The sequence below is a fragment of the Rhinopithecus roxellana genome, chromosome 10 (genome assembly GCF_007565055.1).
Source record: "Rhinopithecus roxellana isolate Shanxi Qingling chromosome 10, ASM756505v1, whole genome shotgun sequence".
Classification (NCBI taxonomy): Eukaryota; Metazoa; Chordata; class Mammalia; order Primates; family Cercopithecidae; genus Rhinopithecus; species Rhinopithecus roxellana.
This window is the reverse complement of record NC_044558.1, coordinates 134221928-134234267: the sequence shown is the minus strand read 5'-3', so window position 1 is coordinate 134234267 and position 12340 is coordinate 134221928. Positions and strand designations below refer to the sequence as shown.

General features: G+C 40.3%; 1 protein-coding gene across 1 annotated transcript in view; it reads left to right on the top strand.

Annotated features, from left to right (window-relative positions):
* The window catches only part of ITPR2 (inositol 1,4,5-trisphosphate receptor type 2), a 493060-nt gene that overhangs the window by 42829 nt on the left and 437891 nt on the right, over nt 1-12340 (top strand). The window contains exon 2 of the mRNA XM_010379849.2: nt 875-945. Within this exon, the coding sequence (XP_010378151.1) occupies nt 875-945 (71 nt within the window). The remainder of the gene's footprint in view (nt 1-874; nt 946-12340) is intronic.

Sequence of the window (12340 nt, the reverse complement as noted above, 5' to 3'; positions counted from 1 at the left end):
ACATGTTGTTGTGGCTACAAAGGCAGTTTATTCATTTGACTTATATTTGTTGAGCACTTGTAGTGTGTTGGGCACTCTTCTAGAAGCAGAGAATATGTGAAGACACAAGGTTCTTGATTTTATTTGTCCATTGAATGGAAACTGCCAGAAGTCGTACTAGGTACTTTAAAAATACTAAGTCATTTTATCTTTCTAACAATGCAATGAGGTAGATATTTTTATCCTTATTGTTTAGGTATAAAGAAGGAGGCCTGAAGCCACCTAGCTAGGAAGTGGCCAAGCCAGAGATTGAATGCAGGCCAGGAAGGCATAACCACCTACTCTATGGGCACTCCAGAAGCCTGATCTCATAAGCTTACACATTCCCTGTAAAGCATACATACACGCAGGAAAAAAAAAAAAAAAAAAAATGGCAGGAAAATAAAAACTGTGGGTAATCTGACCACTCTTAATATTTTGCTGTGTTCCATTTCTTATATATGTATGTGTAGAAGTGCGTGTGTGTGTGTTTAAGCATACATATATCTTATTGATTGGTTACCACTACATTCACAACATACTGTAAATATTTTGCAGGCCAGTGCATTTTGTTTAATGTAGTTTTAAACAGCTCTACAGTGTTCCATGTCATGAGTTATCTAACTAGTTTCCTACTACTTAACAATGTTTCCTATGTTTCAGTTTCATAAACCAGGCTTTAATTAATATCTCTACAACCAAATCTTTTTACAGACCCATGATTGTTAAAAAATTACTTAGTGAAGAAAGGTATTAAATAAAACTTTTGGTAAATATTTATGCAATATCCATGTGCAGTCTACGATTTATGAATATGACAAGGATGTTAACAATGTAAACATGCTTTTCCTTCTAGGTTAGTGGATGACAGATGTGTGGTGCACCCAGAGGCCGGGGACCTTGCCAACCCTCCCAAGAAGTTCAGAGGTAAGAAATACATATTTTTTTTTATTGTATGAGCTAAAAGGGAGGATTATTTTTGTGTCTCAAAGTAAGTAATGTTAAAACTTTATTCAATGTGAAACTTTCAGATATAAATATGTTCACTGAAAATTCTTTCAACAATTTTTCCATTGTTTTTCTTTTACATATTGAGGGATTTGCAATGAAAGAATAGTTTTAATTTTTGTTTTGCCAGACAATGGTCTATCTGTTAAAAGGAAATCTTGGTAATTAACTGTGAAAGGCTACTTGTCAAGCCAGTAAATGCAGCTGAACAGTATTTATTTATATACTTCTCTGACAGTTATAAATGTTATAGTGTTTCATTGTTAGCTTTTTAATTTATCTTTGTAAACTCTCCAGGAGTGTGGCAATGATGTGTTAGCTTACTTTTTAAAATAGCAGTTTTGATGGTGTGTAATAACTGACAATTGTCTTAGAACCCCTAAGTATAATTTTAGAAATAGCTTGATAATTTCCTCAAATGAGAAACTGATCCTAGTAAGAGATTGATTGTAACTCAACTCTTACAAAAGGAGCATTAATGGAATCTATAATCACAGAAAGCTAAAACTAGTCATTAAAAGCTTGCCCAAATCAATTTCATAATTGATACATACTTATAATAATGAAAATAATTTTAAAACAGCATTTATTTTGAACAGTGTATAACCATTCTTTCTCATAATGGTAAAATACGGCCTTAATGAAGGATTAAAAACTGGAGAGAGACGGAGGGATTCTCAGAGCCACCAGCCCAAGTGAAGATTGCTGCTTACTGCAATGGAAAAGGGAGACAATTAGCATTGGGTTAATGTTTACCATGTTTTACTCTCTGGGTTTACACTATCTCTTATGGGAATATTTTATTTATTTCATTTTCTCTAGACTGAGATCCTTGCAGAGAAACTGACGTGCACAAAAAATGTCCTTTGAGGTAAATTGGTCACTTTATAAGAGATCCAGATTTCTCCCCAAGTCGAGAAATTTGCGTAAGACAGAATGTGGAAGACAAACTACCCACTGGAAACACCTGCAAAACCACTCAGTAGGGATACTCTCCTAAACCTGGGCAAGTGAGGTCTTCCTGCGGTAAACAGTTTCCACTGAGGATGGACTTAGAATGAAGCTACCTTGAGGGTGACATGTAGGAACAACCTGCCAGAGACAATGCAGGAAGTGTGTGTGAAATGACCCAAAAGATAAGAGGGTAGAGAAACCCTAATGGAAGGACAGATAGTGTGAATAAAGGTAGATTCTGAAAAGAATGAGCTAGCACATTGTGTAAAGATGAGGAGAGAATTAGGGCTCTGGAGGAGAGGTGTGAGGAAACTACCCAGAATGTAGCACAGAGAGATACAAAGAAGGAAAATTTGGATGAGTCATGAAAAGCTTGGAGGACAGGCTGAGAAGTTCCCACAGTATCTAACTGAATTCTAGAAGAAAAGACTAGGGAGACTGGGATAGAGGCCATATGTGAAGGAATGTGGGTGAGAACTTGCTAAACTGAGGAAAAACACTCTTCTCCAGGTGGAAGAGGCACACTGAGTTCAGCACAGTGATGGTAAATACAACCACATCTACCGCTAGACACTCTTTGGTGAACTGTAGGGTATTAAAGACAAAGAAAAACTCTAAAAGCAAACTGGGACAACAAATCTGTATTTGTAGCAGGAAAAAGCATGAGGTTCAGGTTTTGACTGTACTGCTTGCTGGCTGTGTCATCTTAAGTAGGTCACCTGCCTGCTTTGAGCCTCAGAGGAACTCTGTCATTGGCTAATGGGAGTAGAAGTGGTTAATAACAAGAACAATGACTACCACACAAGGTTTTGTGAGCCCTGAAATATTTCCAGAGAATAAATATAAAAGCATTTTAAGTCATTATACAAATGGGCCGGGCACGGTGGCTCACACCTGTAATCTCAGCACTTTGGGAGGCCGAGGTGGGTGGATCGCCTGAGGTCGGGAGCTCGAGACCAGCCTGACCAACATGGAAAAACCCTGTCTCTGCTAAAAATGCAAAATTAGCTGGGCGTGGTGGCTCATGCTTGTAATCCCAGCTACTCAGGAGGCTGAGGTGGGAGAATCACTTGAACCTGGGAGGCAGAGGTTGCAGTGAGCTGAGATCGCGCCACTGCACTCCAGCCTGGGCAACAAAAGTGAAACTCCATCTCAAAAATAAATAAATAAGTGAATAAAAAAAGGATAGTTACCTTATGATAGAAAGGCATAATGCATTTCTATTAAGCATATTTGACTCAACCCTTACATTATTGCCTCTCCAAGAGCAGGATTTTATTTACTTCTTTTTGTGTTTTCCAGGCATAGTTCTCTGCCCATAGTCTGTATCCCCCAAAATAGCCATTAGGTGCTTTTGGATGAGACACCCAAACTTTTTCTGGGATCATGTGATAAAACTTGGTTTCCAGGGGTGCCCACATTTCACAGGCATGAGCCTGGGCAGCCTTACTCCTCTGTTGGTCAGGGAGAATTAATCTTTCAAAGACAAACATTTACGCTTCATGGGTGCCTTTCTTCTTTTCCTCTTTCAATCCACAGTGACGTGAATTGTTTTAAATTTGCAAAGATTATTTTAGAGTGTTTAAGGGAACCTGGGGTAACAGCTCTGTACCCACTGGGTAATTATATGCAGATACTTGGTCTCATATTATTCACTGGGCACTGGTTCAGAGCATGAATCACTTTTTCAGACACTCCATCCTTCTGGTGAAAGGCTGGCTTTTCCCGTAATCCAGTCATTGAGGTCATTATCCTTGCTGGTTTACTCTCATTTTCTACCTCCAGTGTTAGATTAAACCATTTATGTTACTACACTCATCATTGGAAAAGGAGGGTTCTTTCCTATTGGGAACTCAGGGTTCTCTCTTATCTTAAAGCCCCAGCCTTTCTTCCATGATGCATTGTTTATGCAGCTGGATTCTCAAAGAATTCCCTGAACTGGGCTTGCCTCTGCCCTGGACTTCTTAACAGTAAGGAGCAGACAGTGCCTGACCAAATGCCTCATCCTTTTGCATGGCTTGTCTTTACGGCTCTTGCCTTAGGCCATTCTCTGCATGAATATATTTCCCCCATTTTTTTTTTTTTTTTTTTTTTTTGGCTTTAAAAGCCATTGCTGTTTCATAGATTTGCCTCCCAGAATCACCATCCTAGCATTTCCAGACTCCCCTGCCAAGTTTCCTGAGCACCCTCCCTTATTGTTACTTTTTAGATAAGGTGAAGAAACAATAGCATATCAACAGTTCAGCTGTACCTCAGTTCCTCTTGCCTCAGCCAGACACATGATATTCTCAAATTAATTTTAAAAGATTTTTGTTTTTCATACTCATGCTATAATTTGTTCAAGTGAATCATAACATTTTAGAGCCAGTAGGCAATTAAAAGTAAATCTAGTAAAACTCCAATTTTTTTGACTGTGGCAACCAAGTTCCACAGTGAAATGTTCTTTTGACTGTGTCACATTACCTCACTTGTGAACAGTGGAAACTAAGTTTTACCAAATAAACAATTTCCAAAGGGTTATTTCAAACCTGGTGGACAGCCATTTTTCTGTAGAAACCATACAATAGATTGATATTAACAGAAACATAGTAGCTTTTTCTTATGTGAGTAAAATTTCTTTAATGATCAAATATTCTCCATTTTAAAAAGAGAAACTGTAAACATTGGAATAAATGTAGCTGTACCGAAGAGTTGTGAAAACCTACAGATAATTCTCTTCCACTCTGTTTCCCCTGTTATTTGCATCTCACTGGGGACATTAGTCTAAACTAAGAATTTACCATTTGTACATTACTACTGACTGCATTCCAGACTTTAGTCGTATTTCACCAGCTTTTCCACTAAAGTCCTTTTCCTGTTCCTGATCCCATCCATGATCGTGTGTTGCATTTAGTCATTGTGTCTCCTTAGTCTGCTTTATTCTGTGACCCGGTCTTAGTCTTCCCTGGTTTTTCATGATCTTGATACTTTTGAAGAGTACTAGCTAGGTATTTTATAGAATGTGCCTTGTGTGTCTGTCTGATGCTTTTGTCATGGTTGGACTGGAGTTAAAATTTTGAGACTATCACAGAGGTTATGTGCTCTTCTCTCTGCATCATACCAGAGGGCATATAATACCAACAGAGTTCATCACAGGTCTTATTTTTTGATATACAATTTAATCCTCTTCCCTTTAATAAAGGCAGTTATTTTAATTTTTGATTTTATATTCTTTTGCTTTTTCCTGTTCCTTTCTACCCTTCTCCCCCTTCTCTAGAAAACTCTTCTTAGTATTATTTTTCTAAAAGTCTGCATATTTATGTATGTGCCATTTCTTTTAGGAGAAGTCAACCTAAATCAACTTAAAGAGAGGTTTATGTCCCTCTCTTACCATCAGGGTGATAAAAGATGGAAGTAGTGGAGAACCCAGGGACCATTTCCTGGAGGATGGAGGGAAGAGAAGACAGCCCCTTCTCTTGGTTAATTAGGTATTTCCCAGTGTTGGGCCATTTGGTCTTGAAGTTTCCAGTTCTGAGATTCTCTGATCATTTGTCACTTGACTATTTAATAATGTACCACGCCTACCTTGGGGCCACTTCTAGCAAACAACAATCAGTCATTTTGAAGTAATAAGTCAGAATGCTTCAGGAATTGGAACTAATATAGAGAATTTCTTTGCTGTGCAATGAACACTAAAGCAGGTAGTAAAAATTAGGGACTTGGGGGAAAATGGGCAAAATCTCTGCTTTAACTCAGTTCATTTTCTTCAAATAATTCAGGGAAGCCCTTTGAAGGCTAGACCTAAAATTTTGCCTCTGCTCATGGAGGTTGCACACTCACATGCATAAACCAAAGTGTGTTCTTGCTAGGCAGTTGCTTTGACTTTGTATGGAGTCGAACATGTCAAGCTTGTCTAACACAGTGATTTCCCACGCTCAGCCTATGATGAATGTTTGCTCCACCAGCTTAACAATTGCTCTATGGAATTTCTTCAGGTTTGGTGTTAGAATACTTTCAGTTGTTGTTGTCGAAGACTGAAACTATTTCAGATTTGAAATCAGCTAAGATTTATTGAATATGTAATACATACTACACTGTACTTGAGGCTTCCTGTGCATTATTATTTAGTCATCACATGAAATAGAAATTATTGCTATCCTAATTTTGCAGTGGAGAAAGTAAGTAAAAAGAAGTTATGCAACCGTCTTAAAGTTGCTGAGCTCCTTAGTGGTAGGACTGGGGCTTAAACCACGTTCTATGACTCTAGAACTGTTTGTTTTTAACCACTGTGCCATACTATCTATTGAATTAGTCCAACCTATAAATTCTACCTGTTAGTCTTATAAAGCCACATGGATTGAATCTAATCCTTTTTCCACACAATAGCCCTTTAAGTATTTCTTTAGAATGACCATATTCCTGTGAATCTTTTCTTCTAGTCTTACTTTTTTTTTTTTTTCAGTTCTTTTAACTGTTGCCAGATACAAATTCTTTAGGGATTTTTCTGTCTTCATTATACTACTTTGTTTGTGTTATGGTTAGGCTCCTGTTTGTCTATTTAATTCTGAGCTGTGTAGAAAGAACTGAACATAGTGCATTTGAGTTTTGTCTAATGAGAACTCCTCTCATTTTTGGCTGCCACACTTGCAGCCTCTTTAGTCAGGGTTCTCTAATAGGGACAGAACTAATAGGATATAGTTCTGTATAATAGGATAATAGGATATAAAGGAGAGTTTATGTTACATATATGAGTTTATTAAGGACCTATTAAGAACTAATAGGATCTTTCTCTTTCTCTCTCTTTCTGTGTGTGTGTATATATATATTTATATATATATGTAAGTAGTATTAACTCGCGTGATCACAGGGTCCCACAATAGGCCATCCGAGTCCCAAAGCTGAAGAACTTTGAGGGCAGGAAGCATCCAGCACAGGAGAAAGATGTAGGCTGGGAGGCTAAGCCAGTCTAGTCTTTTCACATTTTTCTGCCACTTTATATTCTGGTCGTGCTGGCAGCCGATTAGATGGTGCCCACCCAGATTAAGGGTGGGTCTACGTTTCCTAGCCCACTGACTCAGATGTTAATCTCCTTTGGCAGCACCCTCACAGACACACCCAGGATCAATACTTTGCAATCAAGTTGATCACTTTAATCCAATCAAGTTGACACTCAGTATTAACTGTCACAAGTCCACCCCTTGTCAACTTGAACCTATAAACATCTCCTGAGATCATACACAATCTTCAAATAAAGACAGTAATAAGGTCATAATTATGCCTGATGTGATATAACTATCCTTTGTACAACTGGAAATGCACCAATCCCCGATCCAAATACTATCACATAAAGTTAACAATATTTAAATGCTGATGTAAAGTCAATAAATCTTATGCCACATAATAAAGGAAAAAGAGAATAAAATGAAGATATTTTCTTAGTACAAGTTTATACATATATGTACATGCTAAAAATATGTTTTTAGCAAAAGAAGGAGGAAATAATCATGGCAATTACAATCCTAATTTTTGCAACTAATCATGTGGTCATAACTGGTACTAATGACTACCTTCTTCTACAACCCATTCTCCATTCTGTATTCCTTTTGCCTTCAGCAAGCACCTCAGCGGGTCGTGGTTTTTTCCCTGGTGAAGTGACCCAAACCTTCATTCCTGAAGGGTCTGGGCCATTTGTAATCCTGCCTGAATTGGGCTGTTGTAGTTTCTCATTGAGCTTAATCACAGGGCATGGTAATACTAACAGATGCCCCAAGGGATCTCCTGTATTTCCTGCATACTCTTCCTTACTTCCATTGTGGAGTAGTAGACTGATTTCATCTTGATAGCCTTGGTCAGTCACCCCAGCTAACACTATAACTCCCTTCTTAGCCGTTGACTTAAAGGTAAGAGGAACCCAAAGTGTCCAGGTGGCAATCTTAACTTCCAGTTTAATGGAATTGTTGCTGTGTGCCCTAGTGGCAGTGTTCCTTCCCCTGGAACTAAGACCTCTAGGCCAGCAGAACATAATATTCGAATGAACAGAAAGCAAAAATTTTGTTAGTGGATCACTGCAGGTGGTAGTGAGTGGTGCCTCTTCCATTTCCACCCCTTGATTCCTGGACCCGTGAATCCTGGCTGTGAGAGAAACAGTACCATATATTGGACGCTGATTCAGAACATATACAGCTTTCTGGAGAACTTTGCCCCAACCCTGCAAAGTATTGTCACCTAGTTGGCATTGTAATTGTGACTTCAAAAGGTCATTCCACTGTTCTGTCAACCCAGCTGCTTTAGGATGATGGGAAACATAGTAAGACCAGTAAATTCCATGAGCATGAGTCCACTGTCGCACTTCTTTAGCCGTAAAGTGAATGCATTGGTCAGTGGCAATGTTGCGTGGAATACCATGATGGTAGATAAGGCTTTCCATGAGTCCACAGATGGTAGTCTTGGCAGAAGCATTGTGTGCAGGATAGGCAAACCCATATCTGTAGTAAGTGTCTATTTAAGTGAGGACAAACCTCTGTCTGCCCTGAGCTGCAACATTAAATGCAGAGTCCCTACTTAGTGGGCCCAAATCAATAAATTCAGCCTGATCCAACTCTGTGTTCCTTCCACCATTATTCCATACCCTTAATATCTATTCCCATGTATTTTCTCCAGATTTCTGCTAATATAAATTAGAAAACTCAAGCAATTCTTTTCGAGCGTAGTGCACCTCCTCATGGTCTCACTCTGAACCTCACCTCTAGGGGCCTGCCAGGACTTTAGTCTAGTTATAGGTCTAGAAGCAAACAGGGGTGTTGAGGATGGCTCCTGAGGAGAATCTACATTATCTTGCCTGGCACTGCCTCAGGGGAGCCTTCACTGTTGCTTCAGCAGTGCAGGGTTATCTACTCAGACAAGGTGGAAAGGTTGGTGGCAACGTGAGTTGGGGAAGGGATGTTGCCACTACTGGGGATGGGGAAGATGTTTCTTCTGGCAAACATGGTTCATCAGAGTTTACAAGCTCAGTGTCCCCAGCTTCATCAGCGTCTCCACACACCCCCATTCCTAGTTGCAGGGTCCCGTTCCTTTTCCAGTCAATGCCCTCATTTTAGCAGTAGATACCTGGCAAGGCTGTGCATGCACTTTTTGTTGCAGGTCAGCCACTTGCATGATAAGAGCTTGTGTCTATTTTTCTACAGTTTCAGGCATGGTAATACTAACAGATGCCCCAAGGGATCTCCTGTATTTCCTGCATACTCTTCCTTACTTCCATTGTGGAGTAGTAGACTGATTTCATCTTGATAGCCTTGGTCAGTCACCCCAGCTAACACTATAACTCCCTTCTTAGCCGTTGACTTAAAGGTAAGAGGAACCCAAAGTGTCCAGGTGGCAATCTTAACTTCCAGTTTAATGGAATTGTTGCTGTGTGCCCTAGTGGCAGTGTTCCTTCCCCTGGAACTAAGACCTCTAGGCCAGCAGAACATAATATTCGAATGAACAGAAAGCAAAAATTTTGTTAGTGGATCACTGCAGGTGGTAGTGAGTGGTGCCTCTTCCATTTCCACCCCTTGATTCCTGGACCCGTGAATCCTGGCTGTGAGAGAAACAGTACCATATATTGGACGCTGATTCAGAACATATACAGCTTTCTGGAGAACTTTGCCCCAACCCTGCAAAGTATTGTCACCTAGTTGGCATTGTAATTGTGACTTCAAAAGGTCATTCCACTGTTCTGTCAACCCAGCTGCTTTAGGATGATGGGAAACATAGTAAGACCAGTAAATTCCATGAGCATGAGTCCACTGTCGCACTTCTTTAGCCGTAAAGTGAATGCATTGGTCAGTGGCAATGTTGCGTGGAATACCATGATGGTAGATAAGGCTTTCCATGAGTCCACAGATGGTAGTCTTGGCAGAAGCATTGTGTGCAGGATAGGCAAACCCATATCTGTAGTAAGTGTCTATTTAAGTGAGGACAAACCTCTGTCTGCCCTGAGCTGCAACATTAAATGCAGAGTCCCTACTTAGTGGGCCCAAATCAATAAATTCAGCCTGATCCAACTCTGTGTTCCTTCCACCATTATTCCATACCCTTAATATCTATTCCCATGTATTTTCTCCAGATTTCTGCTAATATAAATTAGAAAACTCAAGCAATTCTTTTCGAGCGTAGTGCACCTCCTCATGGGTCTCACTCTGAACCTCACCTCTAGGGGCCTGCCAGGACTTTAGTCTAGTTATAGGTCTAGAAGCAAACAGGGGTGTTGAGGATGGCTCCTGAGGAGAATCTACATTATCTTGCCTGGCAACTGCCTCAGGGGAGCCTTCACTGTTGCTTCAGGCAGTGCAGGGTTTATCTACTCAGACAAAGGTGGAAAGGTTGGTGGCAACGTGAGTTGGGGAAGGGATGTTGCCACTACTGGGGATGGGGAAGATGTTTCTTCTGGCAAACATGGTTCATCAGAGTTTACAAGCTCAGTGTCCCCAGCTTCATCAGCGTCCTCCCACACACCCCCATTCCTAGTTGCAGGGTCCCGTTCTTTTCCAGTCAATGCCCTCATTTTAGCAGTAGATACCTGGCAAGGCTGTGCATGCACTTTTTGTTGCAGGTCAGCCACTTGCATGATAAGAGCTTGTGTCTATTTTTCTACAGTTTCAGCTCTTTCTCTACAGGAGGTAAGACTCTTACTCAGGACAGTCTTAGCAGATTTGAGGCTCAGTAGCTGCTTCTGAAGCCAGGAGTTAGAATCCCTGAGTTCCTTATTTTCTTTCATCACTTTGTCCGGTGAACTTAGGAGCAACCAACCAACTTCATTAGGTTCCTTGGTTTTCTACATATGATCAAAGGTATTATGTACAGAGTCACTAAACTCCTTGCTTCTCATGAGTGGTGAGTCAGGAGTGTCAAATGCATTTATTTTGCATAACTCTGTAAACAGTTCACGCTAAGGACTATCAGTGTTCTCCATACTAGTAGAAGTAGAATCCTTAGCATTTTTGGGTCTAATCATGTTAAGCAGCCAGCTCCAGAAACCCCAAAACCAATTAAAGAACTCCATCCTTAATATTCTATTCCTCTAGAACCACTCCTGGTACCAAAATCTGTATTAGTCAGGGTTCTGTAGAGGAACAGAACTAATAGGATATATATATATCCTGGAATTTTATAAATTACTCTCACTCATATCTCATATGTATGTATATGTAAAGGGGAGTTTATTAAGTAGTATTGACTCACACGATCACAGGGTCCCGCAATAGGCCATCAGCAAGCTGAGGAGCAAGGAAGCCAGTCCGAGTCCCAAAGCTGAAGAAGCATACAGCATAGGAGAAAGATGTAGGCTGGGAGGCTAATTCAGTTTAGCCTTTCAGGTTTTTCTACCTGCTTTATATTCTGGCCGTGCTGGCAGCTGATTAGATGGTGCCTGGCCAGATTAAGGGTGGATCTGCTTTTCCCAGCCCACTGACTCAAATGTTAATCTCCTTTGGCAATACCCTCACAGACATACCCAAGATCAATACTTTGCATCCTTCAATCCAGTCAGGTTGACACTTAATATTAACCATCACACAGCCCAAGAATCTTGGCCCAAGAATCTTGGACCAGAGTCCCTGACTCTCCTTGTGCTTTTAGTCAACCCAGACTCCTGATGCTTTTTCATTTGCATCTCTGGATTCTGTTTCGTTCCTCCTGTGCTGTGTGATTGGTTCTTTGGAATCAAGTGGAGAACCTGTTACTTTTCACCTTATTGCATTGGCTCATTGTTCTAGGTTTGTTTTAGCCTAATAAACTGTGTTTTATTCTTTTTTTAAAAAATCTTAACTCTCATTCAAATTATTTATTCTAATTCCAAACCTCATGACATCTTGAAATTTGTAAAGTTAATAAAAGGTACGTATTGTGATAATCTCATTTCATGTTATTCTGGTGTTATTGAATATATCTGAGGAGAAATAGATTAGGATAGTATAAGTTGGGGTACCTGTGGATCAGATCCTGGAAGACTTGGTAGAGGTAATCTATTTGGGAGGTGATCCCAGGAAGCACAGATGAGGACTTGGGGGAGAATGGGGTGAAAGGAAGGAAAGGCAACACGGTGTGCATTAGTGAACCTCAATCCTGGTGGAAGCAACTGAAGCTCAGTCCCGTGGGGCCTCTGAGAATCCATGCAGAACATGCCTTAGAACCTCCTACCCCAGGACAGGAAGGCTGGGGCCAACTTCCATCCACCAAAGGTTTTGGTTTGCATCAGAGGGTGTTGTCATTTCGTTCCACAATACGCTTCTGCACTGTTCCTACTGTTTCTTCACGTGGCAGGGAGACTCTCATGCAGAGAAAAAGAGAGATCCAGGAAGTTGAGATAGGAAGCTGTTTGCATGTTGGAAATGGCCTACTA